General features: G+C 42.5%; 1 protein-coding gene across 5 annotated transcripts in view; it reads right to left on the bottom strand.

Annotated features, from left to right (window-relative positions):
• Nucleotides 1-17,477: 17,477 nt before the first annotated feature.
• Nucleotides 17,478-26,670, bottom strand: part of LOC130283815 (potassium voltage-gated channel subfamily H member 8-like) — a 520,269-nt gene continuing 511,076 nt past the window's right edge. For 4 of the 5 annotated variants that reach the window (XM_056533330.1, XM_056533331.1, XM_056533334.1 and 1 more), the window contains 3 exons: nucleotides 23,440-23,546; nucleotides 20,973-21,019; nucleotides 17,478-19,083 (listed from right to left, as the gene is read on the bottom strand). In XM_056533330.1, the coding sequence (XP_056389305.1) occupies nucleotides 18,337-19,083; nucleotides 20,973-21,019; nucleotides 23,440-23,546 (901 nt within the window). In that variant the 3' untranslated portion in view covers nucleotides 17,478-18,336. The remainder of the gene's footprint in view (nucleotides 19,084-20,972; nucleotides 21,020-23,439; nucleotides 23,547-26,670) is intronic. The other variant, XM_056533332.1, reaches the window with a different exon arrangement.

The raw sequence follows: 26,670 nt of genomic DNA, 5'->3' as shown, positions 1-26,670 counted from the left end.
TAAATCACACGTAAGCAAAAACTGGGAAACCGCTTACAAAAGCATTTTTTAAAGCAGAAAAGTTTTCCCTTATATTAATAGCCGAAGTTCTTTATTTACCCTTCATTACCAGTAGCAATCACCTCACCGCAGATCGCACAGTGCCCGAACAGGAAGCTTTTTTGCTGGGCTAGCTAATTTTCATTTTGTAAGATCCTCCAGTAGAGTATGAGCGGGTGTTTACGCCCCCTCCCCATGCAGTTCTATGGAAGAGGCGGGGAAACACAAATGCTGCCTCCCCGCCTCTCCCATAGAACTAAATGGAGGAGCCGTGTTGGCCACAACGTCGTGCTACGGCCGGCACGCCTCCTGCATGGGGCCACAGCTCTGCTGCAGCTCTCCCATTCAGGAGGCATGCCAGCCATAGCATAAACCCCCCCCCCCCCCCCCCCGGTCACCCCCGCGCGCGATTAAACACTTATTCCCTATTCACCGGATAGGGGATAAGTTGTTTTCGGACACAGATGGCCTTTAATGCCATCCATTTGCCCCAGATTTATACTATCCGTTGTTACTTATGAGCATGCTCAGAAGAGGTGAAATCAGCAGACTCCTGCAGTGTTGTGGGACTACTACTACTCCCATTATGGAGCAGACTTGTTTCCATAATGGGAGTAGTAGTTGCCCAGATGCAGGAGTCTGCGGAGGGTTGGGGAGACTACATTAATGCTTGTACTACTACCCCCATCATGGAACAGAGTCTGTTCCATGTTGGGGATAGTAGTACAGGGCTGAGGCATTGATTGCACCAGGGTCTCACTTCTGACACCCGATGAGATCAGAAGTTATTAACCAGGGGAGTGGATGGCATGGTTCCGCTCCCCTGCGATGTAGATCGTGTGTGTTTTACCTTCATTTTAAAATACCCCACAGGAGCCCTGAATGGCTGGTACCAAGGAGCCATTCAGGGCTCCCAGTGGGGTTTTTAAAGTCATTAGTGAGGATTGTAATGTTGAAATACACTGGCAGCCGGGAAAGCATTGCGCTGCGTTCCTCGGCTGCCCTGATGCCCTGCTGGACCGTATGTATACAAGCAGGGGGGCAAGATCTATAGGTAGCGCAGCGGAGGGGGGGGGGGGCAATATACATAGTTAGCGCAGTGGGGGGCAGACATAGAGCGCTATATGTCTAGACCCCGCTGCGTTAGCTATGTATATTGCTCCCCACTGCGCTAGCGATATATATTGCCCGCTGCACTAGCTATATTCTCCCGCAGCGCTTACATATGTCCCCCCAGTGAGGGCATACATTTGTCCCTCGCAGTGCTAAATGCAATGTATACTATCAGCAGCGCATCATGCTGCTGGCTGGGAAAGGCAGCGCAATGCCACCCGCTTCCCGGCTGGCAGATGCGCTGCTGATAGCATACTTCACAGATGAAGGAGGGAAATATGTGTATAGAAGCGCTGCAGGGGACAGATATACACTGCTCAAAAAACAAAACAATGTAATTCCATGTCAATCACACTTCTGTGAAATCACACTGCTCACTCAGGAAGCAACACTGATTGACAATCAATTTCACATGCTGTTGTGCAAATGGAACAGACAACAGGTGGACATTATAGGCAATTAGCAAGACACCCCAGTAAAGGTGGTGACCACAGACCACTTCTCAGTTCCTATGCTTCCTGGCTGAGGTTTTGGTTACTTTTGACTGCTGGCAGTGCTTTCACTCTAGTGGTAGCATGAGACGGAGTCTACAACCCACACAAGTGGCTCAGGTAGTGCAGCTCATCCAGGATGGCACATCAATGCGAGCTGTGGACAGAAAGTTTGCTGTGTCTGTCAGCGTAGTGTCCAGAACATGGAGGCGCTACCAGGAGACAGGCCAGTACATCAGGAGACGTGGAGGAGGAAGTAGGAGGGCAACAACCCAGCAGCAGGACCGCTACCTCCGCCTTAATGCAAGGAGGAGCAGGAAGAGAACTGCCAGAGCCCTGCAAAATGACCTCCAGCAGGCCATGCATGTGGCCAATCAAACTGTCAGAAACAGACTCCATGAGGGTGGTATGAGGGCCTGACATCCACAGGTGGGGGTTGTGCTTACAGCCCAACACTGTGCAGGATGTTTGGCATTTGCCAGAGAACACCAAGATTGGTAAATTCGCCACTGGCACCCTTCACAGATGAAAGCAGGTTAACACTGAGCACATGTGACAGATGTGACAGAGTCTGGAGACGCAGTGGAGAACGTTCTGCTGCCTGCAACATCCTCCAGCATGACCGGTTTGGAGGTGGGTCAGTAATGGTGTGGAGTGGCATTTCTTTGAGGGGTCGCACAGCCCTCCATATGCTTTCCAGAGGTAGCCTGACTGCCATTAGGTACCAAGATGAGATCCTCAGACCCCTTGTGAGACCATATGCTGGTGCAGTTGGCCCTGGGTTCCTCCTAATGCAAGACAATGCTAGACCTCATGTGGCTGGAGTGTGTCAGCAGTTCCTGCAAGAGGAAGGCATTGATGCTATGGACTGACCCGCCCATTCCCCAGACCTGAATCCGATTGAGCACAACTGGGACATCATGTCTCGCTCCATCCACCAACGCCATGTTGCACCACAGACTGCCACCTCATCAGGAGCATGCCCAGGCATTGTAGGGAGGTCATACGGGCACGTGGAGGCAACACACACTACCGAGCCTCATTTTGACTTGTTTTAAGGACATTACATCAAAGTTGGATCAGCCTGTAGTGTGGTTTTTCCACTTTTATTTTGAGTGTGACTCCATATCCAGATCTCCATGTTTTTTTTAAATTTGATTTCCATTGATAATTTTTGTGTGATTTTGTTGTCAGAACATTCAACTATGTAAAGAAGAAAGTATTTCAACCGATTACCGGTAGTTCATTCATTCAGATCTAGGATGTGTTATCTTAGTGTTCCCTTTATTTTTTGGAGCAGTGTATAAATAAATATATATATATGCGCTGCTGATAGCATACTTCACAGATAGTGCTGCGAGGGACATATGTGTATAGAAGTGCTGCAGGGGACAGATGTATATATATATATATATATATATATATATATATATATATATATATACACATATACATCTGTCCCCTGCAGCACTTCTATACACATATGTCCCTCGCAGCACTATCTGTGAAGTATGCTATCAGCAGCGCATCTGCCGGCCAGGAAGCGGGCGCCATTGCGCTGCCTTCCCTGGCCAGCAGCATGATGTGCTGCTGATAGTATGCTTTACAGATAGCACTGTGAGGGACATGTGTATAGAAGTGCAGCAGGGGACAGATATATGTATGTATATATATATATATATATATATATATATATATATATATATATATATACACTGCTCCAAAAAATAAAGGGAACACTAAGATAACACATCCTAGATCTGAATGAATGAACTAATCGTATGAAATACTTTTGGGGGTCTTTTTTTACTTTTACCTCTTGTAAAAATGAAAAGTATGGGGTTAACCTCTTCAGGACACAGGGCGTATGGATACGCCCTGCATTCCGAGTCCTTAAGGACACAGGGCGTATCCATACACCCTCGGGAAATCCGGTCCCCACCGCTAGCCGGTTGGGGATCGGAGCCGGATGCCTGCTGAAATCGTTCAGCAGGCATCACGGCATATCGCCCAGGGGGGTCATTATGTCCCCCCATGTCGGCGATGGCCGCAGATCGCTGGACAATTCAGCCCAGCGATCTGTGGCAGATTCCGGGTCAATCGGGTCTCCAGTGACCCGGTGACACGGAATTACAGTCTCTGACGGCCCCAAACTGCCATAGCCAGCAGGGGTGAGGTGGCACTGGTGCCACCTCACGATCACCCTGATTCGTCGGCCGGTTTACCGGCCGACCAATCAGGGCACCTGCTGCGGGTGTCACTCCCGCAACCCGCTCTGCCCCTCTTCTGGAGGACGTGAGCGGGTGCGGGAAGAAGACCCCGGGAGCTGGGGACCGCGAGGGACTGACCTGGGGAGCAGCAGTTGTAGCTGAGTGACAGCCTCCTGCTGTTGCTTAGCAACAGCTCCCAGCATGCAGAAAGGGCATGCTGGGAGCTGTAGTTATGCAACAGAAGGAGGCAAACCACCACAACTCCCAGCATTCCCTTATTGGCATGCTGGGACTTGCAACAGCTGGAGGCACATTTTTTCTATGGAAAAGTGTACCTTAAGCTGTTGTATAACTACAACTCCCAGCTTACACAAACAGCTAAAGTGCATGCTGGGAGTTGTAGTGGTGCATCTGCTGGTTGCATATCTTCAACTCCCAGCATGCCCGTTGGCTGTCGGTGACTGCTGAGAGTTGTAGTTTTGCAACAGTTGAAGGGACACTGGTTGTGAAACTCTGTTTTTTTTTTTTTACCTAGCTCAGTGTTTCACGACCGGTGTGCCTCCAGCTGTTGCAAACTACAACTCCCAGCATGCACCGTACATGCTGGAGACACACTGGTTGTGAAACACTGAGTTAGGTCACAAACTCAGTGATACATAACCAGTGTGCCTACAGCTGTTGCAAAACTAAAACTCTCAGCATGTACAGTCTGTCAGCGCATGCTGGGAGTTGTAGTTTTGCAACAGCTGGATGTTCCCCCTCAATGTGAATGTACAGGGTACACTCACACGGGCGGAGGTTTACAGTAAGTATCCGGCTGCAAGTTTGAGGTGCGGCAAATTTTCTGCCGCAGCTCAAACTGCCAGCGAGAAACTACTGTGAACCCCCACCCGTGTGACTGTACCCTAAAAACACTACACTACACTACCACAAAAAATAGAATAAAAAGTAAAAAACACTACATATACACATACCCCTACACAGCCCCCCTCCCCTCCCCAATAAAAATGAAAAACTTCTGGTACCCCACTGTTTCCAAAACGGAGCATCCAGCTGTTGCAAAACAACTCCCAGTATTACCAGACAGCCACTGACTGTCCAGGCATGCTGGGAGTTTTACCATAGCTGGAGGCACCCTGTTTGGGAATCATTGTGTAGAATACCCCCTATGTCCACCCCTATGAAAGTCCCTAATTTAGGCCTCAAATGCGCATGGCGCTCTCACTTTGGAGCCCTGTCGTATTTCAAGGCAACAGTTTAGGGTCACATATGGGGTATCGCCGTACTCAGGAGAAATTATGTTACAAATTTTGGGGGGTATTTTCTGCTTTTACCCTTTTTAAAAATGTAAAATTTTTGGGAAAACAAGCATTTTAGGTTAAAAAAAATGTTTTTTTACATATGCAAAAGTCGTGAAACACCTGTGGGGTATAAAGGTTCACTTAACCCCTTGTTATGTTCCCAGAGGGGTCTAGTTTTCAAAATAGTATGCCATGTGTTTTTCTTTTGCTGTCTGGCACCATAGGGGCTTCCTAAATGCGGCATGCCCCAGAGCAAAATTTGCTTTCAAAAAGCCAAATGTGACTACTCCTCTTCTGAGACCTGTAGTGCGCCAGCAGAGCCCTTTTCACCACCATATGGGGTGTTTTCTGAATCTGGAGAAATTGGGCTTCAAATTTTGGGGGGTATTTTCTGCTATTACCCTTTTTAAAAATGTAACATTTTGGGGAAAACAAGCATTTTAGGGCAAATTTTTTTTTACATTTGCAAAAGTCATGAAACACCTGTGGGGTATTAAGGCTCACTTTATCCCATGTTACATTTCCCGAGTAAGCCATGTGTTTTTCTTTTGCTGTTTTGACACGATAGGGGCTTCCTAAAGGTGACATGCCCCCCAAAAACCATTTCAGAAAAATGTTCTCTCCAAAATCCCCTTGTCGCTCTTTCCCTTCTGAGCCCTCTACTGTGCCCGCCGAACACTTTACATAGACATATGAGGTATGTGCTTACTCGAGAGAAATTGGGCTACAAATACAAGTAAACATTTTCTCCTTTTACCACTTGCAAAAATTAAAAAATTGGGTCTACAAGAACATGTGAGTGTAAAAAATGAAGATTTTGAATTTTCTCCTTCATTTTGCTGCTATTCCTGTGAAACACCTAAAGGGTTAAAACACTGACTGAATGTCATTTTGAATAGTTTTGGGGGGTGTAGGTTTTATAAGGGGGTCATTTATGCGGTATTTCTAATATGAAGACCCTTCAAATCCACTTCAAAACTGAACTGGTCCCTGAAAAATATCTAGTTTGAAAATTTTGTGAAAAATTTGAAAATTGCTGCTGAACTTTGAAGCCCTCTGATGTCTTCCAAAAGTAAAAACTCATCAATTTTATGATGCAAACATAAAGTAGACATATTGTATTTATGAATCAAAAAAATGTTTGGGGGGAATATCCATTTTCCTTACAAGCAGAAAGCTTCAAAGTTAGAAAAATGCAAAATTTTCTAATTTTTCATCAAATTTTGTGATTTTTCACCAAGAAAGGATGCAAGTTACCAAAAAAATTTACTACTATGTTAAAGTAGAATATGTCACGAAGAAATAATCTCGGAATCAGAATGATAACTAAAAGCATCCCAGAGTTATTAATGTTTAAAGTGACAGTGGTCAGATGTGCAAAAAACGCTCTGGTCCTTAAGGCCAAAATGGGCTTGGTCCTTAAGGGGTTAACACCAGCATGCTAGTGTAAAAAATAAAATCTTTTTACAATAACATGCTGGAGTACACCCCAACTTTACCTTTTCATAAGGGGTGAAAGGAGAAAAAGCCCCCCAAAATTTGTTAGGCAATTTCTCCCGAGTACGAAAATACCCCATATGTGTCCCTAAACTGTTGCCTTGAAATACGACAGGGCTCCGAAGTGAGAGAGCGCCATGCGCATTTGAGGCCTAAATAAAGGACTTGCATAGGGACAGACCCAACTCCAGCCATTGCAAAACTACAACTACCCAACTACCAGCGGTCCGTGCATGCTGGGGGTTGTAGTTATGCAACAGGTGGAGGCACACTGGTTGTGAAACACTGAGTTAGGTAACAAGCTCAGTGTTTTGCAACTAGTGTGCCTTCAGCTGTTTCAAAAGCTGCAACCCCCAGCATGCACAGACAATCGAAGGGCATGCTGGGAATTGTGGTTATGCAACAGCCAGAGGCACACTAATACAACTTCCAGCACGCCCTTTGGCTGCCCATGCATGCTGGGGGTTGTAGTCATGCAACAGCTGGAGGCACACTTGTTGCAAAACACTGAGAGTTTGTTACTTAACTCAGTGTTTCGCAACCAGTGTTCCTCCAGCTGTTGCAAAACTACAACTCCCAGCATGTACGGTCTATCAGTGCATGCTGAGAGTTGTAGTTATGCAACAGCTGGAGGCACACTATTGCAACTCCCAGCATGCCCTTTGGTAGTTTGTGCATGCTGGGGGTTGTAGTTGTGCAATTGCTGGAGGCACACTTTTTCATTGAAAAAATGTGCCTCCAGCTGTTGCATAGCTACAACCCCCAGCATTTACAAACTACCAAAGGGCATGCTGGGAGTTGTATTAGTGCCTTCTGCTGTTGCATGCTGAGAGTTGTTACTAAGCAACTACAGGAGGCCAGCCTTTTCTCCTGCTGCTGCACACGCCGGATACTTCCTGCCACCGCGGTCTCCGCTCCAGGGACCCCGATCCCACCACCGATGCTGGAGATCGGGGGCCCCCACTTAAGGTACATACTCCCGGCACCCGCTCTCTCCCTCCGGAGTAGGGACGGAGCGGGTGCCGTTAGGAACACACCCACACCAGGCGTCCTGATTGGTTGGCTGGTAATGGCCGACGAATCAGGACAATCGTGAGGTGGCACCAGTGCCACCTCACTCCTGCTGCTAAAGGGTGATAGGGGAGTGGCGCACGGCATGGACTGGAATTCCCAGGGGCGTACAGGTCCACCCTTTTGTCCTTAAGTCCCAGGACATCAGGGCATACCTGTACACCCTTGGTCCTTAACGGGTTAAAGGGGTACTCCACTGCCCTAGCATTTGGAACATTTTTTTCTGAACACTGGGTGTGTGCTGCGGGTGACGTCACGGCCACGCCCTCCTGACGCCACACTCCTCAATGCAAGTCTAGACTTGCATTGAGGGGGCATGGCAGTGACGTCACAACCACCGTAACCAGCAGCCAGTGTTCGGAACAAAATGTCCCAAACGCTAGGGCAGTGGAGTACCCCTTTAAACACTGTTATATAGGCTGTGCACTCACTACTTTACATTGTAGCAGACGGTCATTTCTTCAGTGCTGTCACATGGAAAGATATAATAAAATATTTACAAAAGTGTGAGGGGTGGACTCACTTATGTGAGATATTGTATAAGGCCATAAGAGTGACATTAGAAGAGGACTTCAGTATAGTAAGTCTGCTAAGTGAGCTTCCAAACCTCTTTGACAAGATGCTATTTTAGAGATTTCTTTAAAAAGATCTTCTGAATGGGTGAGAAGTTGTAGACATTTTGGGGCAGCTTGGGGAATGGAAATGGTTATTGGACTAGGAGTAGTAGTTGTTTATTTTATTAGAACAGGCAGGATAAATAAAGAGAAAGGAGAGATTCGGTACAAAGTTGTTTAGGGCCCTAAATGTGACTTCATTGGACATGAAGCCAGTACATGGTTGTAGAATAAAGCTGTGCTGGTGAGAGTTTATTAGGAAATGACAGCCTGGTACCTACCTCCTTAGATTTGCTCAGAGCTACTGAAATGCAGAAATGACAAACATGTTGCCATAAGCTGTATAAGAGTATATTTCTGTCTATATTATGGTGCATGAATACATGTACGTGTTTTACAGGTCTTTATTACAGAGCAAATTCACTACTAGTGATCGCTCCCGAGGCCTTACTGTGTCCTCTATGTTTTCCCTGTCTCTGTTATTGCTTAGGGCTCCCTTTTGCAGCTCTTGGCAATCGAGCACAGATTTCATAGATCAATGTAACTTTGTCAGTCAAAAACTAAAAAAGTTATTGGTCTTAGAAGGTAAGGAGGAAAAATCGTGAGCCAGACAAAAAAAAAAGGACCTGGGTCATTAAAGGGTTAACTGCAAAACTGCTTGGGAACACCCAAACGCCTTCTAACCCCCACCCCTCTCTAGTCGCCTCACTTGTCTGGATTTAGACGCCTTTTCTCCTGAGACAGTTGATATCTATGCAAAATATGCATCACAAAAGTGAAACAAGTGATGTGTATGGATGTATGATACCTTTGCCCCCATTCCTGTTACATATTGATGGCCTATTCTTAGGACATCAATACCAGATTGAATCTCTGTAATTCTGCCAATAGCTGTTTGAAGGAGGCGCTCATGCTCGGCTGAGCACAGCAGCCGCCGTCTTCTTTAACATTGGTCTATACCCCTGTGTGCCAGGCTGTTATACCCTGCAGAGCTGTTACCAAGTGTATGGCATACAGGATACGGTCCAGTGTAAACAATGAGGTGTCCATGTTACCCCCCTTCTTGTGGAAAAGAATAGGAACTGGAAAAAACTCAATGGTTGCCATCTTTATGCATACAAAGTATACATGATTATCAGTGTACTATTACACACAATGGGTACATTTATCATTGTATATAGAGCTTTTTTGTCTATTTTTTAATGCAAAAATTTGCACAAGAGTTTTTTGCGTCTTTTTTTCTTTTTTGCGCAAAATCTGATAGAATTCTTCATAGCCATGTCTACGGTTAAGTTTACCATAGAGCACTTTCTACTGTAGAATCAAATTTATTAACTGTGTGTTCTTTTTTTAAATGCAAAAAAAAAATGCGCAAATGCACTTTTCTTGAGCAAATATACACTACCTCGGAGGACACATACCAAAGTGTTCTAAAGCATTTGAGAATTATATTAACTATTTTGGGACAGTTAGGACTACTACTCTCATCATGCACAGACTCTGTTCATGATGGGAGTTGTAGTCCAGGGGCTGAGGTGCAGATCACAGCAGGTCATTCTCCAGAGACCCTCCTGTATACATCTCTCAGAATTCATAATCCCCGCCGCCGGGAGACAGGAGCTCTGATTGGTGAATAGCTATTCACCAATCAGAGCTCCCGTCTCCCGGGCGGGGATTATGAAATGTGAGAGATGTATACAGGAGGGTCTCTGGAGAATGACCTGCTGTGATCTGCACCTCAGCCCCTGGACTACAACTCCCATCATGAACAGAGTCTGTGCATGATGAGAGTAGTAGTCCTAACTGTCCCAAAATAGTTAATATAATTCTCAAATGCTGTAGCCGCATGTGCCGCCGGCTTTTACAGTTATTAAATGCAGATTGCAGCGGGTCTCTGGAGAATGACCTGCTGCGATCTGCCCGTCAGCCCCTGAACTATGACTCCCATCATGGACAGAGTCTGTCTATGATGGGAGTAGTAGTCCTAAAAGTCCCCCAGCCGGGGGATGTGCAAGTGCCATCCCTCAGCGCTGCAGTACTACAACTACTCCCATCATGGGACAGACTCTGTCCCATGATGGGAGCAGTAGTCCAAAGGCAGAGGGACAGTTCGAACTACACAGTCCAAGCCTCACTCTGTTCTCCTTATGCGTTTTGCTTAATGGGAACAGAGCCTTTCTGGCAGTGTGTTCCCAAACATGGAGACTCCATCTGTTGTTTAACTACAGCCCCAATGATGGGAGTTGTAGTTTAGCAACAATTGGAGGCTCCCTGTTTATGAACACGCTGCATTATGTGAGCTCTCCCCACGAGAGAGCGCAAAAAATGTACTGATCCATATTTCTTGTTTTTCTTTTTTTATTTCAATAAAAATGGTTAACGAGGGCTGTGGGGGAGTGCTTTTTTAAATAAAAAAAATTTCAATATGTTGTGTTTTTTATAATTGAATTTTCAGGCTAAGTAGTAGAAGCCGTCTTATAGACGAAATCCATTACTATGCCAGGGCTTAGCGTTAGCCCCAAAATCAGCTAACGCTAACCTCTAATTATTACTCCGGTACTCACTACCACAGGGGTGCCAGGAAGAGCCAGTACCAACAGGCCCGGAGCGCAAAAAATGGCGCTCCTGGGCCTAGGTGGTAACAGGCTGGCATTATTTAGGCTGGGGAGGGACAGTAACATCAGGCTTTTGCTGCTCGGTTGGTATCTGGCTGATACGTAAAATAGGGGGAACCCTATGCGTTTTTTTTATTTTTTATTATTTTAAATAAATAAAAAGTGTGTGGTTCCCCCCTTTTTTTCATTATAAGCCAGATACCAACCAAGCCGTAACAGCCTGACGTTACCAGGGTGGGCGAGGACCATTGTTACTGGCCCTCCCCAGACTAAATAACACCAGCCTGTTACCGCCTAGGCCCAGGAGCGCCATGTTTGATGCTCCGGGCTTGTTGGTACCAGCTCTTCCCGGCCCCCCTCTGGTGGTGGGTAAAAGGGAGCAATAATTGGGGGTTAGTGCTAGCTGATTTTGGGGCTAACGCTAAGCCCTAAGCCCTGGCTTAGTACTGGATTCTGTCCACAAGATGTCTACTAAACTTGAAAATTCAATTATGAAAAACACAACACACTGAAAAAAAATTTATTAAAAAAAAAAAAAACACTCACCCACAGCCCTCGTTAACCTTTTATTGACTTTTAAAAAAATCACTGCTCATCGTCGCAATCCGCCAAATCTGACATAGTCCTCCGCATTCACGTATTTAAAATAAGAAGAAAACAAAAACAATATAACTACAACCATTTCTGTGATTTCTACACTATCAAAAAAGCTGGTGTGAAATTTTTGATGTAAACTGGACTCTCACCCCTTAGAAAATATCATGTAAAGCAGACAATATACGTGTACACGCCCAGTTTACAAAACTGACATGAACAGTGTAAACCGCGGCACAAAGCTCTTTGAAAATGTGGTCGATACTTTTCGCGCCAAAATGTTTTTGGTTTTTTTTGGTGCAAAATTTTTTGAGAATCTCCCCCTCTGTATAAAGATTTATGATTTTATAAACTTTATAAAACTATGACTTTATAAAGATTTATGATTTTACTATTGTGCAGAATTTTGTTCGGCACACACTGCTGTTCCGGCATTTCTAGCTATGTGAGCAGTGTACTGCGGGAAAATGCCACAGCTCTGTGAAGTGTTCGGTAGAGAAGGAGTGCACGGTAGAGCGAGGGGGGTGTTTTTATATTTGCACAACATTTTTCAAAAGACGTGCACAACTTTAGTAAATCTTGAGCAAGAGTGTAAATTAGACAAGCAGGGTAAAAGGGTAGATCTGCATCTACAATAGACACCTAATGATAAATCTCCCGCAATGAGAGTATAGTTTAATCTAAATGAGGCATTAATATGGTGAATGAACAAATATAAAGAACTTGTACAATAAGAAAATGTACGGCAGCACGCAGTCTTCATGGGTCTTCAATATCAGCTCATAGCGACTCCATAAGCATTTGTGATGCACTGTATTCTCTCTTAAAAGCATTACGATAGCTCTCTCATATCTCCACCATAGAGCGTGCAATGGAGCACGACCGTTCCCTTGTGAATTCATAAACGAATGTATGAGAATAAAAACTCTGTATGTGTCCATACAAGGCGGTAATTACAGTAGGAAAGCAGTAGAAATAATCACTTGAAGGCAATGAAAGGGTTATGCAGCACTCTCGGTGTCTAAATATCCTTAGAGAGAAGGAATAATTATAATCTGAATTAGTAACTCTCAATCAGCAGCTCTTCACAGACCTGTCTGACACCTTCAAAGTGGATATTTGTTAAATAAGTCTAATTTCTTCACATCACAGTGTATCCTGTCAATCTTCAGCTCTCTTGGAGATTTGTATTAAAAATAAATAGAGGAGGAAAGGCAGCCAAGCATTTGACCCTCGGGGAATTTCCTTAGTCTTCTTAAATCAGCCTGTTGTAATGACAGCATTTAGCTCAAATGTCTTAGCGTGAGACCAAGTTAACTGGAGCTTAGCGGCACCTTATTACTTGTATGCCTCAAATTATTTCTGTGTTTACAATTTAGGAACATTCAAAAGTACCTAAGGAAAACCTCTGAAAGACTCTGACAGTCTTGTTGCCTCCACTTTAAGTTAAAAATAAATACTGTGAAACCTTTCCAAATTACCACCTCTTGAACAGACCATGGCCCTCATTTACTTAGAAAATCGGGTTGTAAGTCTATCTTGCTTTCTTACCCGACTGCTTTTTTCCCCTGGTATTTATTATTATGTCGCATCCTGTTTGTCGAACTGGGTTTTGTTGGTTTTGGTTTCCAACTCCTCTGAGTTGTCGGGAAAAAATCCACAACAATTCAACAAATTCGGGTTGGAAACCTTTATAAATACGTGGGAAAGCTCAGAAATGTCGGGTAACGCCCCTTTTTCGGGTTTGGGAGAATCCACATCGGGTCCGTCAGGAAAAAATGTTGCATGGTGTCGCAGACTGGTGCACGATGTCTGCGACATGTCGCAGACAAAGATGCGCAAAAAAAACCCGACAAAACAAGTCGGGTTTAGAATAGTAAATGAGGGCTATTGTGTTTGTGTGTCCATAAACATTGTTTATATTCCACCTTTGTTTGGGATAACCACCCCAATTTTGGATGTAGGTCGTAAAATTGTTGAACTGCTCTTGGAGATTTATGATGTCTAAATATCTATATTTGGAATGCTCCATAACCTGCACAAAATTATTTTAGAAAATATTGTAGAATAAAGGCCCTAATTTTGCCCTCTTTTTGTCAGCATTTTTTTTTTTTACCAAAACCAAGAGTGGGTATGAAAGAGAGAAACAGGTACATATCTTATATCTTTTTATGATTTTTATTCTCTGTTGATTCCACTCCTGGTTTTGGTAAAAAGGTGAAAGCTTTTGCAAGTGTTATGTCTCACTTCAGTGCTTGATTCACAACTTAGACTTCCTAGTACTGCTCTATAATGTCTTCTATGCTACCCCTTTTTGTAAAAAGGTGAATACTTTTGAAAGTGTTATATCTCACTTCAGTACTTTATTCACAACTTAGACTGCTCAGCGCAGTTCTATATTTTCTTCTATGCTGCAGCTGCTTCTAAGAGGGAGCTATTAAAATTAAAGGGGTATTCCAGGCCAAAACTTTTTTTTATATATATCAACTGGCTCCAGAAAGTTAAACAGATTTGTAAATTACTTCTATTAAAAAATCTTAATCCTTCCAATAGTTATTAGCTTCTGAAGTTGAGTTGTTGTTTTCTGTCTAACTGCTCTCTGATGACTCCCGTCTCGGGAGCTGTGCAGTTCCTATGGGGATATTCTCCCATCATGCACAGCTCCCGGGACATGACATCATCATTGAGCAGTTAGACAGAAAACTTCAGAAGCTAATAACTATTGAAAGGATTAAGATATTTTTATTGAAGTAATTTACAAATCTAAGAAGAAAAAATGATATAGGTGTGTGCAGCTCACAACTATTACGCACCGAGGTCAAACTGGGCAAGCAACTATACCTTAATTGCTAGAAAGGGGAAAACCAAAAAAAAATACAATGTAGCCCGGACCTTCTAGGTGAGTAAATAAAAATGGATATACGTGGATCGTGCTTCAATAATAATTAACATTTATTATAAAATATAGATAAGATTTCGACACTTCTCACAGGGCCCTTGTGAGAAGAACATACATATTAAAAGGCAACCTAACAATATATTTAGGCATATAGTAATTAAAACTATAAACCTGGCATAGGATAATAAAATAGCAGAGTAAGATCTGTACCATACAAATATATTAAAGAGTTGCTCTTCTGGGTAATTAGGGTAGATATGTCCCTTTTAGATACAGTAGCAAACAGTCTGTAATATTAGAAATTGTTACCGGTCTGTAAATGACTAGTCGTTATCTACTGGCATAGTATTACTCGAACTGTGCCTAAACCTTATGGCCAGTTATCTTTTATGAACTGTACCATTATTAGCGCTCTTACTCTGCTACCTACCCGGTATAGCAGTTCAGATCCATTCCGGTGTAACCATCCTGGTGCAGCCATCCCGGCTCTGACGTCAGACGCCGGCAACACGAGGTGAACTTCCAGCCCTCCAGTACATGGTCCTGTCCACCAACTAGCAAAGCGGTGAGGAATACCAACTCCAGCGCACCCCAGCGCCAGCAGTCCCCGGACATCACTGCGATCTTCGGCGCCTGCCAGCGCCTCAGCCGACAGCGACTGCCACCGCGCTCAGATTCTACTGGACCAGGCTCACAATTGGAAGCGCCGCACAGAGAACTGTGCACACCACGGACACTCAGCCATTGCGGGAACAACACCCATCGCCTGAGTTACCATTTACAGACCGGTAACAATTTCTAATATTACAGACTGTTTGCTACTGTATCTAAAAGGGACATATCTACCCTAAATACCCAGAAGAGCAACTCTTTAATATATTTGTATGGTACAGATCTTACTCTGCTATTTTATTATCCTATGCCAGGTTTATAGTTTTAATTACTATATGCCTAAATATATTGTTAGGTTGCCTTTTAATATGTATGTTCTTCTCACAAGGGCCCTGTGAGAAGTGTCGAAATCTTATCTATATTTTATAATAAATGTTAATTATTATTGAAGCACGATCCACGTATATCCATTTTTATTTACTCACCTAGAAGGTCCGGGCTACATTGTATTTTTTTAATTTACAAATCTGTTTAACTTTCCGGAGCCAGTTGATATATATAAAAAAAGGTTTTGCCTGGAATACCCCTTTAAGGAGAGCAGAATCCCCTCTTATGTATGTTTAGTACATAGGAGTCATCACAGAGGCTAGGCGGCTAGGATCCACCCACTAGCTCAGGTACAACTAAAAATTTGAGATAAAGCCTGCAAAGGAAAAACTGTTGAAATGTCATATACAAGTTATATATTGACCTGAAAAAGTGTTGTTTCTTATGTACATATATGAATGCTTACTCTCAAGTGACCATTTAGATACTAAGCTATGAAGTTAATTTCCACTATAACAAGAACTACTAGTTTCCTGACATGGTCACTAGTGGTACAGTTGGAAAAACAGCCTTTCATATATAATTCATACTATCACAGATGCTATGTTTAAAGGGGTATTCCAGGAAAAAACTTTTTTTTATATATCAACTGGCTCCAGAAAGTTAAACAGATTTGTAAATTACTTCTATTAAAAAATCTTAATCCTTTCAGTACTTATGAGCTTCTGAAGTTAAGGTTATTCTTTTCTGTCTAAGACCTCTCTGATGACAAGTGTCTCGGGAAACGCCCAGTTTAGAAGAGGTTTGCTATGGGAATTTGCTTCTAAACTGGGCGGTTCCCGAGACACGTGTCATCAGAGAGGACTTAGACAGAAAAGAACAACCTTAACTTCAGAAGCTCATAAGTACTGAAAAGATTAAGATTTTTTAATAGAAGTAATATACAAATCTGTTTAACTTTCTTGAGCCAGTTGATATATATAAAAAAAAGTTTTTTCCTGGATAACCCCTTTAATTTATGCACCATCATCTGAGACTCCATTTTTATTAATTTTAGGACTATATTGTTTTAGAGGTCAGGATATGTGGAAGGGTGCCTTCACGGCAAAATTCCCAGTAGATCTCCATTTTCTGAGTTTAGAGAAAAACAAAAGAATAGGAATGGAAAGATGGGACACGGCATATACATACTTGTAATCTGCTTTGTGCTGTTTATGTAAACATGTGAACATAGCACTTTCCTGTGAATGTAATCCCCCCAAAAAATTGTGTGGTATCACTGATCTTGAACATTTTGATTAGTGTGGATTTTAAAGCACAACAAGGGAGTGGGGAATTTTTGAGGGTATTCACTATTCCGAGAAATTGGTCTCCAAGAAAATATAGAACAATATATATATATATATATATATATATATATATATATATATATATACTGTAAATAGAAGGTACCTAAAACATAACTTTTAATATAAAGCAATAATGGTCACCTATGTCCACTAGAGACCAATTCTTATGGTAATCAGGTTCTGGACCTGGATATAAGGTAACAACAAGACCACCTCTCTGTTAAAATAGTTAGCCTCGTATTTATAGTAGTTAGCTAATCCAAATTTATGGACAATATGAATTTACATACCGCAGTCTATACGCATTTCTTCTGCTTTTTTTTGGGCAATGTCATCAGGGGAACAAAGCAGAGGATGATATAAATAGAACAGATACCAAACCTGCATTCAACCTTAAAGGAAAATTCCATGTTGCCATGTAAATTTTCTTAATATTAGAGCTGGGGTGCTTTCACAATATAAGAGTATTCGCCTACCACGATCCTTTGCAGCTGCTGTTCCAATGGGGCCAGGTCCACACTGCTCAAAAATCATTGATCACTAGCCGTAGCGGTGACCCACCTCAGCCAGGGTTCAGCTGAGTGGGCTTTTCCTACAGGAAAAATAACCCAGAGGATGAGCTGCGAGGGATTGTGGAAGGTGAGTATGGCTGTAGATGAATGCGAGCTTAGCCTTAGCATATATTTGTTTCCTACAGAAATTGCTATTGACTGTCAACAAGAAACACAGGATTTTTTTTGTAATACATTATCTTTATTAAAGCAAAATAAATAGATTCTTCCAGTTGCTCAGGTATAGCTCTTCCCAGAAAATGCTCCATGCGTTGCGCAGCATGCACCTTTAATTTGATCCCTTTTGTTTTGTATGTGTTTCCCTGCCAGAGGGTCCAGTCTCACAGCAAATCTATGTGCTTATTTTTAAGTCCCCTCTAGCAATGAAAGGGTTAAATAAATCTTTCTGCTTTGGATTGACAAAGAAAAAAAAAAAGAAAAGAAAAAGAGTTCAGTATAAACCTTCAAGTAGCAAATATAGAAAAATAAGGTCCCTTTTTTATTTAATTTTTTATTTTTACTCGAAAAAAAAAAAAAAGCAAAAGCGAAAGAAATGAACGCCATCCAGAAATGTTCCCTTTTAAAATATTTGGCTCCAATTTGTGTCAGTATTAACGATGATAAGATCATGCTGTAAGAAACTTCTTTTTTTTTTAAAGTTCCATGCGCATAGACACCTTTGTTCCCTTTAACCATTTGTGTACTGGGTCTTGCACCTTTCCTAAGATTGTTAGTGCTCAGGTAGCAATTATCTATAGATGCTACAAGTAACTTGTAAAGTCCGTGAGTGCTAAAATGATGCGGAACCAACCTTAAAAAGGTGTTGTTTTTGTTTCACTATAAATTGCAATTTTTGTAAAAAAAAAAAAGTAATAATAGTCAGATGCTGTTTCTTCCATTGCCTTAAGAACAGTATTATGGCAATGAAATCTGGCAGTAGTTAGACATTCTCTTGTCAACAGGATAATAGTATCCTACAGTAGCTTGGTCCAGTCTTGGAGAACTTCACTTTGGTAAACTTCCCCATGGTCAGTGCTTTGGCTTCACAATCGTTCACACATTGGTGCCCTCATCATCTATAAATCTAATGATGTCCCCTTGTGAGTCTCCCGAAGAACTACGGACCAGTTCTAGGGCTGCTGGAGATGTCTCTCTATGGTTTAGTGTCATCAATCCCAAGAGGTCGGCCACTCTGTCTTTTACTTGGTCAGCATCTTGAGGGCTACAGAATGATCTGCTGGATGTAAAACTGGGGCTGGATTTCCGCGTTTCGTTTTGCTTGCTGGATGGTTGATGAGAAGCCATCACTGGGGATGAATTACTATGTATTACCTGGCTTACGTGGTTCATCTGTGTTTGGGGAAAATGGCTATGGCAAGGGGACAGTGTCTGGTTTACAGTCATTGGGCCACAACTCTTGTGCTGTGTGTGGTGAGTACATGAATGTCTAAGGAAAGAATCCAGAGAAAGGGCAGGGTGAACATTTTTCCTGCATGAATTCTCTGGTTGGGCAGCCTGCGTAGGCTGATTTAAGGCCTCCATCCAAGCTGCGTTAGGCTGTGCTACATCTGCCCTTGTCTGACCAGGACAGGATGCTCCAAGGTTAGGAATGGTCATTTGAGACTGCTGTCCACTGCAAAACCCACTGCTGTTGCTGTAGGTGTTATTCAGAGTAGGTGTAAGGAGGCCGACAGAGGGAGACTGCATGCAGCTCTGGTTTAGAAGGACAGGCCTCATAAGCTGAAGCATCTCGTTCAGGTCCTTACTTAGCTGTGTAACTTGTTGAGAAAGTATGGTCATCTACAAAAATGACATATGACAACATGTTAACAATAAATATGGAACATATGATAATAACCAAGTATAACTATGGAATCAGGCACAGAAATCTCAGAAGTTTCTGAATAAATCCTCAAAGGGGTACTACCGACCGTGCTGACAACTTATTCCCTATCTAAAGGATACGGGATAAGTTGCCTGATCGCGCGGTGTCCCGCCGCTGGGGACCCCCACGATCTCGCACTCAGCACCCCGCTCTGATCAGGCCCTGTAGCAAACATCCGCTCCGGGTCTGATGACGGGGCCGGTGATCGTGACGTCACAGCTTCGGCCCTGTGTGACGTCACGCTCCGCCCCTCAATGCAAGTCTATGGCAGGGGGCGAGACAGCTGTCTCACCCCCTGCCATAGACTTACATTGAGGGAGCAGAGGGTGACGTCACGATACTCCGGCCCCATGATCGGCAGTCATCAGACCCGGATGCGTGCGAGATCGCGGGGGCCCCAGCGGCGGGACCCCGTGCGATCAGGCAACTTATCCCCTATCCTTTAGATAGGGGATAAGTTGTCAGCGCGGTAGTAGTAAAGGGGTGCCTAAATTGAAAAACCCCTTTATCTTGGAGGAAACCCTACATGGTTCAACCGTACATCATGTCAACTTTTGTTATTTTTTTAATTTTGCAAAACCCAGATATATGGCACAAGTGAATACACATTTCATTATGGATTAGTGCATATTAAATAGAAAAGTAGACATAGACTTAAAGGAGTACTCCGAAATAGAAAAATGTATCCCCTATCCTAAAGATAGGGGATAGGTGTCAGATTGCTAGGGGTCTGACCAATGAGGCCCCTGAATGTGTGTGAAAGTGAAAAAGTTTGGTGCTAATCATCAATCATTTCCTAAAAAAATTCAAAAAATGTTTTGAGGATTGCAAATTTTTGAGCAATGGTTGACACACCACCTCCATCCATCTATGGGAGAGCCTTTCCATAGAGCTGCATGGACCCTCACGATCTGACACAACCCCTAATGATCCTTAGGATAGGGGATACATTTTTCTATCCCAGAGTACTGCTTTAAATATTGACTTCTATAACGACATGTCGACAAACTTTTATTGGTTTCCATTTAATTGTGTATTTTTTTTTTTACATTTTTTTTGCTGCTGCTGCTTTGTAAAGAATATGTAGCATTCCATTAAATGTACAGTACACTGTATAGAATTAGAAAAACATGGCTGCTTGTCAATGGACTATGTCTGATATGGCAGTTTAGTTTTATTCAACTCCCTTAGTTAAAGGGGTATTCCAGACAAAGCCTTTTTTTTATATATATCAACTGGCTCCGGAAAGTTAAACAGATTTGTAAATGACTTCTATTAAAAAATCTTAATCCTTCCAATAGTTATTAGCTTCTGAAGTTTTCTGTCTAACTGCTCAATGATGATGTCACGTCCCGTGAGCTGTGCATGATGGGAAAATATCCCCATAGGAACTGCACAGCTCCCGGGACGTGAGTCATCAGAAAGCAGTTAGACAGAAAACAACAACTCAACTTCAGAAGCTAATAACTATTGGAAGGATTAAGATTTTTTTAATAGAAGTAATTTACAAATCTTTTTATCTTTCCAGAGCCAGTTGATATATATATATATATATATATATATATATATATATATATATATATATATATAAAAGTTTTGGCCTAGAATACCCCTTTAACACAGAAATCTAGGTTAGTAAATAGTTCTTAGATTTCTGAATGTTATGAATGGAGACATTGCTAACAAATCTTTTCATTTTAAACAAAAAGCTCAGCAGCAAACTAGAACATGGGCAGAACAGGCTATATTACCAGAGAAATAAAGAGTAATTCTTGCATATATTTTATTTATTATATGAACTCACCTCCTGATTCAATTTCACAATGCTTTTCCTGGTCTCTGCATTCTCTGCTTTAAGAAGATTAAGTTATTGTTAGCCAAAGAATTACATCATAATAGTGCAGTCTCAGGGTGGAATCAAATAGAGACAATAAAGCGAAATAGCTCGGCACTGCTTACTTCTGCATACCCAAAAGGATACCTTAGCAGAGTGTGGTAGGACACTGTCTTTAATGGTTGACGTCATGCAGCAGTCAATAACTCACATGGCAAAGATGAAAGAAAAACGTTGGCGACTCACCAATTCTTCTTTCTTGAGCTTTATTACAAATACTCACATATTACAAACATGTAACGGGATGGACGGGTCGGGGGGGGGTACAGTAGGCAACAGCAGCCATTGTTTCGCACTGGTTTAGTGCTTCGTCGGGCCTCCGATGAAGCACTACACCAGTGCAAAACAACGGCCGCTGTTGCCTACTGTACCCCCCCCCCGACCCGTCCATCCCGTTACATGTTTGTAATATGTGAGTATTTGTAATAAAGCTCAAGAAAGAAGAATTGGTAAGTCGCCAACGTTTTTTCTTTCATCTTTGCCATGAGTCAGGGTGGAATCACTGGAGACTAGATATCTGCTATATACATATCTATGTATATGCCATATGCCACAAAAAACGATTATTCTATAAGTATACCTATTACATAACCTGTGGCTGCAATTCTAACCAATAAAACTTTGGGCATATAAAATGGTGGTGAATATCAGATCATTGTTCTTGTTTTTTTGACCTGCTTTCGAAAAATATGAGTTAGGAATCATTTACAGTAAAGTATTGTGGTTCCTTGAACTTGTCCTGAGCGAGAACACATGGCCTTACAAGTGAGTACACAGAGTAGGCACAAGGTGCTTTGTATGGCCCCTGGCTGCCATAACAATTCATTGGGACACTGTCATCTTGTGGGGTTGGATATATGATAACAGAAATAGCTTCCTCTCTATGTTTAACCATTTAGATGCTGTGGACACTATTAAATGGGCACTGTCACCAACCTTTTTTTTAAATATGTTGTAGTACTTAAGTACCACAACATGTCTCTAATATAGTTACATTTTTGTAATTTTTTTTTAAATAGTTTATTTAACATTTGAAAACCGGCCACTAGGGGGTCTCCTTCCTAGTGACCGGCTGCAGCCTGCCATGACGTCACGCCTGAAATAGGACAGATGCCGGCTGGGCAATCGGTCCTAATTCAGTAAGCCTGAGCTCGCTCCCTGCCTGTCAATCAGACAGGCAGGAGCGAGCACTGGGAACACAGAGGATGCGCACATTGGCTCCCACACCGGCCCCGCCTCCCTGCATACATGCGCCGCTGCTGCTAAGTCCTGCAGTCCACTCCTGCACTTGGGTATGTCTTTTTTGGGGTGGGGGGAGCGTGTTGCGCGGCGGGATTTGGGGGAGCGGGTTGCGGGGTTCAGGGTAGCGAGTTGCAGGGTTCGGGGTAGCGGGTTGCGTGGCCGTAACAAAGATATTGTTTTCAACACAGGGTGCCTCCAGTTGTTTCACCACTACAACTCCGAGCATGCCAATAGATGCCAATAGATGTCAGGGCAAGCTGGGAGTTGTAGTGGTGAAACAGCTGGAGGCATCCTGTATAGATGAGCTAAGGGCAGAAGTCGGCCCCCTGCAGGCACCAGTAACGTTGCGTCTGATGCGAAAGTCTGCCTGGTAAGTGAGCACACTACCAGGTAGACAAAAAGCCATTTCTAAGATAGTAAAAAATAAATTTATAGGCAGGGAGGGTGTTAGGAATGGATGGGCAATTGTCAGGGACAGAAAAAAAAAAGGATAGTGGGAGCTACTCTTTAAAGGGGTATTCCAGCTTTATACATCCTATCCCCTATCCAAAGGATAGGTGATAAGATATATGATCGCAAGGGGTTCCGCCGCTGTGGAACCCCACGATCTCAGTGCAGCCCTCTAGTGAAGTCACGCCACACTCCCTCCATTCATGTCTATGGGAGGGGGCATGACGGCCGTCATGCCCCCTCCCATAGACATGAATGGAGGGGGCGTGACATAACATCACTAGGGGGCATGGTCGTCACGCCCCGGTCTCGGAGGCAGCGTCTGGCACAGAATTCCGGAGGCTTCACCAAGATTGTGGGGGTCCTCATTGGCGGGACCCCTGTTAGCATACATCTTATCCCCTAACCTTTAGATAGGGATAAGATGTATAAAGCCAGAATACCCCTTTAAGTCATCTGTTAGGCTATAAATTGTGAGTGCCTGTAAGTAAGGACAGTTTTCGTTCTGGCAGATTCTTTAAATCTATGTATTAAATGGCTTGCTATTCATTTGACTGACCAGAATGTAACCGCACATTATTAATGCAGTGACACAAGGGAATTGCTAGATATTGCTTAAAGAAGTGATCTAGTATTAGAAAAACAGAGCGACAGAAATACAATAAATTGACAGACTTTATCTTACCTGAGTTAGAACACCTTGGTGAGCTTTCGTGACTAAGCTGTTTGGTATTAAAGTCAAATGTCTGAGTTGTGGGAGAGCTGCACTCAGTCTCAATGCCGTCCACAAACCTGTAGAAAGAAGGCATTTATTATACTTAAAGTTTTTTTTTATTTTGCTTAAATTATTATGAGTTATCCTTATCAGAGGAAGTTGAGGCATCCTGAGCCACAGTGCACAACAATCCTTCTGACCACTGGCTAGACAGAACCCCATTGGTGTCACTCCCAGATGGCTAAGAGCGCTGCAGCCAAGGAAGTGAATGAACAGAGAATGAAGTGTTTAATCAGCACTGTGGTCCTTTATTCTTATGTTTAGTGAGGATCCTAAAGGTCAGACCCCCATCAATCTTAAAGGAAACATGTCATAAAATGTTACTCTGTCTCACTGTCTTCAATCATGCCGGAGTAGGTGAGATTACAGCCCGGGGTACCGAGACTACTGCAGGATCCCCTTGGGACTACTTACACCTCATTAGCATACGGTGCAGGGCAACTTTTCATCTTATTTTTTCCAGGATCGCAGCTGGCCCTGAAGATAATGGGACATAGTGAAAAAGCTGATTTCCCCCAATATACCGTTGTGAACAGTAATATAGGTTAAAATCAGATTTCCTTGCTACTGCAACTTTTGAATATAATTTGTGTTTTTACTCTCTCCTTTCCACGTACATCACTTTTTGTCAGCCACCGGACCATCACCAATCAAAACTCCTAAAATGTCACTATAACAAGTCAGAAGTTTTTTTTTAAAGAGACGGGGACCCTCTACCTACATTCAGTCTTAAAGCGTACCTAGCCCCATAAAAAAAAGTATTAATATGTCACTCAGTACCTACTCATGACCATTTACATCTATTTTTTATGCCTCTTTTACCTATATTTATGATACAAATTCCTCTTTTTATCAGCTCACAGTGTTAGAAATCCTCTCAGGGTAATTGGGCGTGTCCCTCCTTGTGGTGGTGGGAGGGGATTGGTGTGTCTATTCATGAGTGATCTCTTGTCCATGACTCATGGACAAGCCTGATTCTGCAGCAGGACTGGTTAGTGTCCCAGTAGGTATGGGTTCCCCTAGTGGTGGGATTTTCATGGGCCATTTTCTTTATTAAATATTTTTAAAAAAATGTATAAACGTTTAACAAAAGGTCTTTAATTTTCATCAGTAACAACATATAAAATGTTTTTGGATCTGACAGTGACCTTTTAACAATACATTAGGGAACTGCTGGGAAACTATATTACTAATAGGATCAAATACATCAACAAACTTGAGAGCTTCTTATCAGTATATTGTTTCTTGGGGAATGTATAGCATTAGTATTTTGGCATTGCCTGGTGATATTATTTGGGCTATGTATAGCAGTCATACTTGTACAAGTAGCAGAGGGACCTTTGTAGACGTTGTTTTTTTTTTTATTGTTTTTTAAAGAGATAAATGTAGGGAAAGTAAGAGAAGGTGCTATAGTGTATAAATAACTATATGGTGAATTAATCCTTTTAGAATTAGACTCAGTTTATGTGCGTATACTGTACATAGAGGTACAACTCCCGTAAAAGTATATTAAAAAAAGGGAGGGGGGGGGGGGTACATGCAGCCTATGTCAGGATACATAGATAACTAGGTCCATGTATGTTTTAAGCTGATCCTTCTGCTAGAAGCACAAGGTGGAAGAGGTATAGTTTTCATACGATCAAAAGAAGAGCAGTGAGTCAGAGGGGGCCGAAACTCCTATGTTCCATGACTAGTGTATAGCTGTAAGGTTTTGGATCAGTATGGGTGACGAAGGATCAAAGATGGTAAATGGTCACTAAGCTGGCTGATGCAGCTTGAAGGAAAAAGCCGCCTCAAAGTGATTGTTAAAGGGGTTATCCAGGAAAAAACTTTTTTTTATATATCAACTGGCTCCAGAAAGTTAAACAGATTTGTAAATCACTTCTATTTAAAAAAATCTTAATCCTTTCAGTACTTATGAGCTTCTGAAGTTAAGGTTGTTCTTTTCTGTCTAAATGCTCTGTGATGACACTTGTCTCAGGAACTGCCCAGTTTAGAAGAGGTTTGCTATGGGAATTTGCTTCTAAACTGGGCAGTTCCCGAGACACGTGTCATCAGAGAGCACTTAGACAGAAAACAACAACCTTAACTTCAGAATCTCATAAGTACTGAAAGGATTAAGATTTTTTAATAGAAGTGATTTACAAATCTGTTTAACTTTCTGGAGCCAGTTGATATATACAGAAAGTTTTTTTTCCTGGATAACCCCTTTAAGTCTTTTGATATTCTGGTATAACAACAAACAGAGGCATACACTTGTTACTTCAAGCATAAAGATTGATTTCATTTTCACTATTATTTGGGCAGTATGTGATGGTAATAAATACCACCGTCCAAGACTGTTATTTGTAATTTTGTAGTACAATTGTCTGTAGAGTTATATTTTTGAGCTCCATTTTCTACTTTCAAAAATGTCGGAGAGGGTCTCCATAGACTTTAAAAGGGTGCTCTGGCGCAAAACCTCTTATCCCCTATAAAAGCATAGTGGGTAAGATGTTAGATCAAGGGGATCCCGCCATCACACCCCCTCTTATATACTGAACCAGTGACATCGACATCACGAACATGGGAGCTCCACGTTCCCGTGTTCCGGATGCCGCTGCTGCCAGCCCAGCGGTGGGACCCCTGCGATCTAACATCTTATCCCCTTTGCTTTTAGGGATAAGATGTTTTGCACCAGAGTACCTCTTTGATCCAGCACTGCCAACTACACCGAACTTCTCTTGAATTAGAATGCCCCCAGTCCCCCAACATAAAATGCCTCACAGTGTTTAAAGTGATGACTTCCTCAGCAACCTTCACTTCAAGTATATATGAAAATGCTCTATAAGTAAAACAATAATGATGACTAGAGGGCAACATAAGTGCATAATATTATGTGTTTCCGTGTAAATATTCTGGTTAATACCATGCTTTGGGAAAATCCTGCTAACTGTATTATGTAGAAGCCTCAGGGTAATTATAAAGGTAAGCTCCTTATAATAGTGCAGACAGGCTTATTGACTGAAAGCTGTCAATGCTCTATTGTTACTTACACAAAAGTTAAAGAGTGTATTAATGCTGCGATACATTCATCTCATTCTGCAACATAAGGATATGGTTCTGATTTTATTTGTAGAACATAAATAGAAAACTTCCAAA

Source organism: Hyla sarda, chromosome 8 (genome assembly GCF_029499605.1).
Source record: "Hyla sarda isolate aHylSar1 chromosome 8, aHylSar1.hap1, whole genome shotgun sequence".
Classification (NCBI taxonomy): Eukaryota; Metazoa; Chordata; class Amphibia; order Anura; family Hylidae; genus Hyla; species Hyla sarda.
Note: the sequence above shows the minus strand (reverse complement) of the source record. Positions and strands in the feature narration are given on the sequence as shown.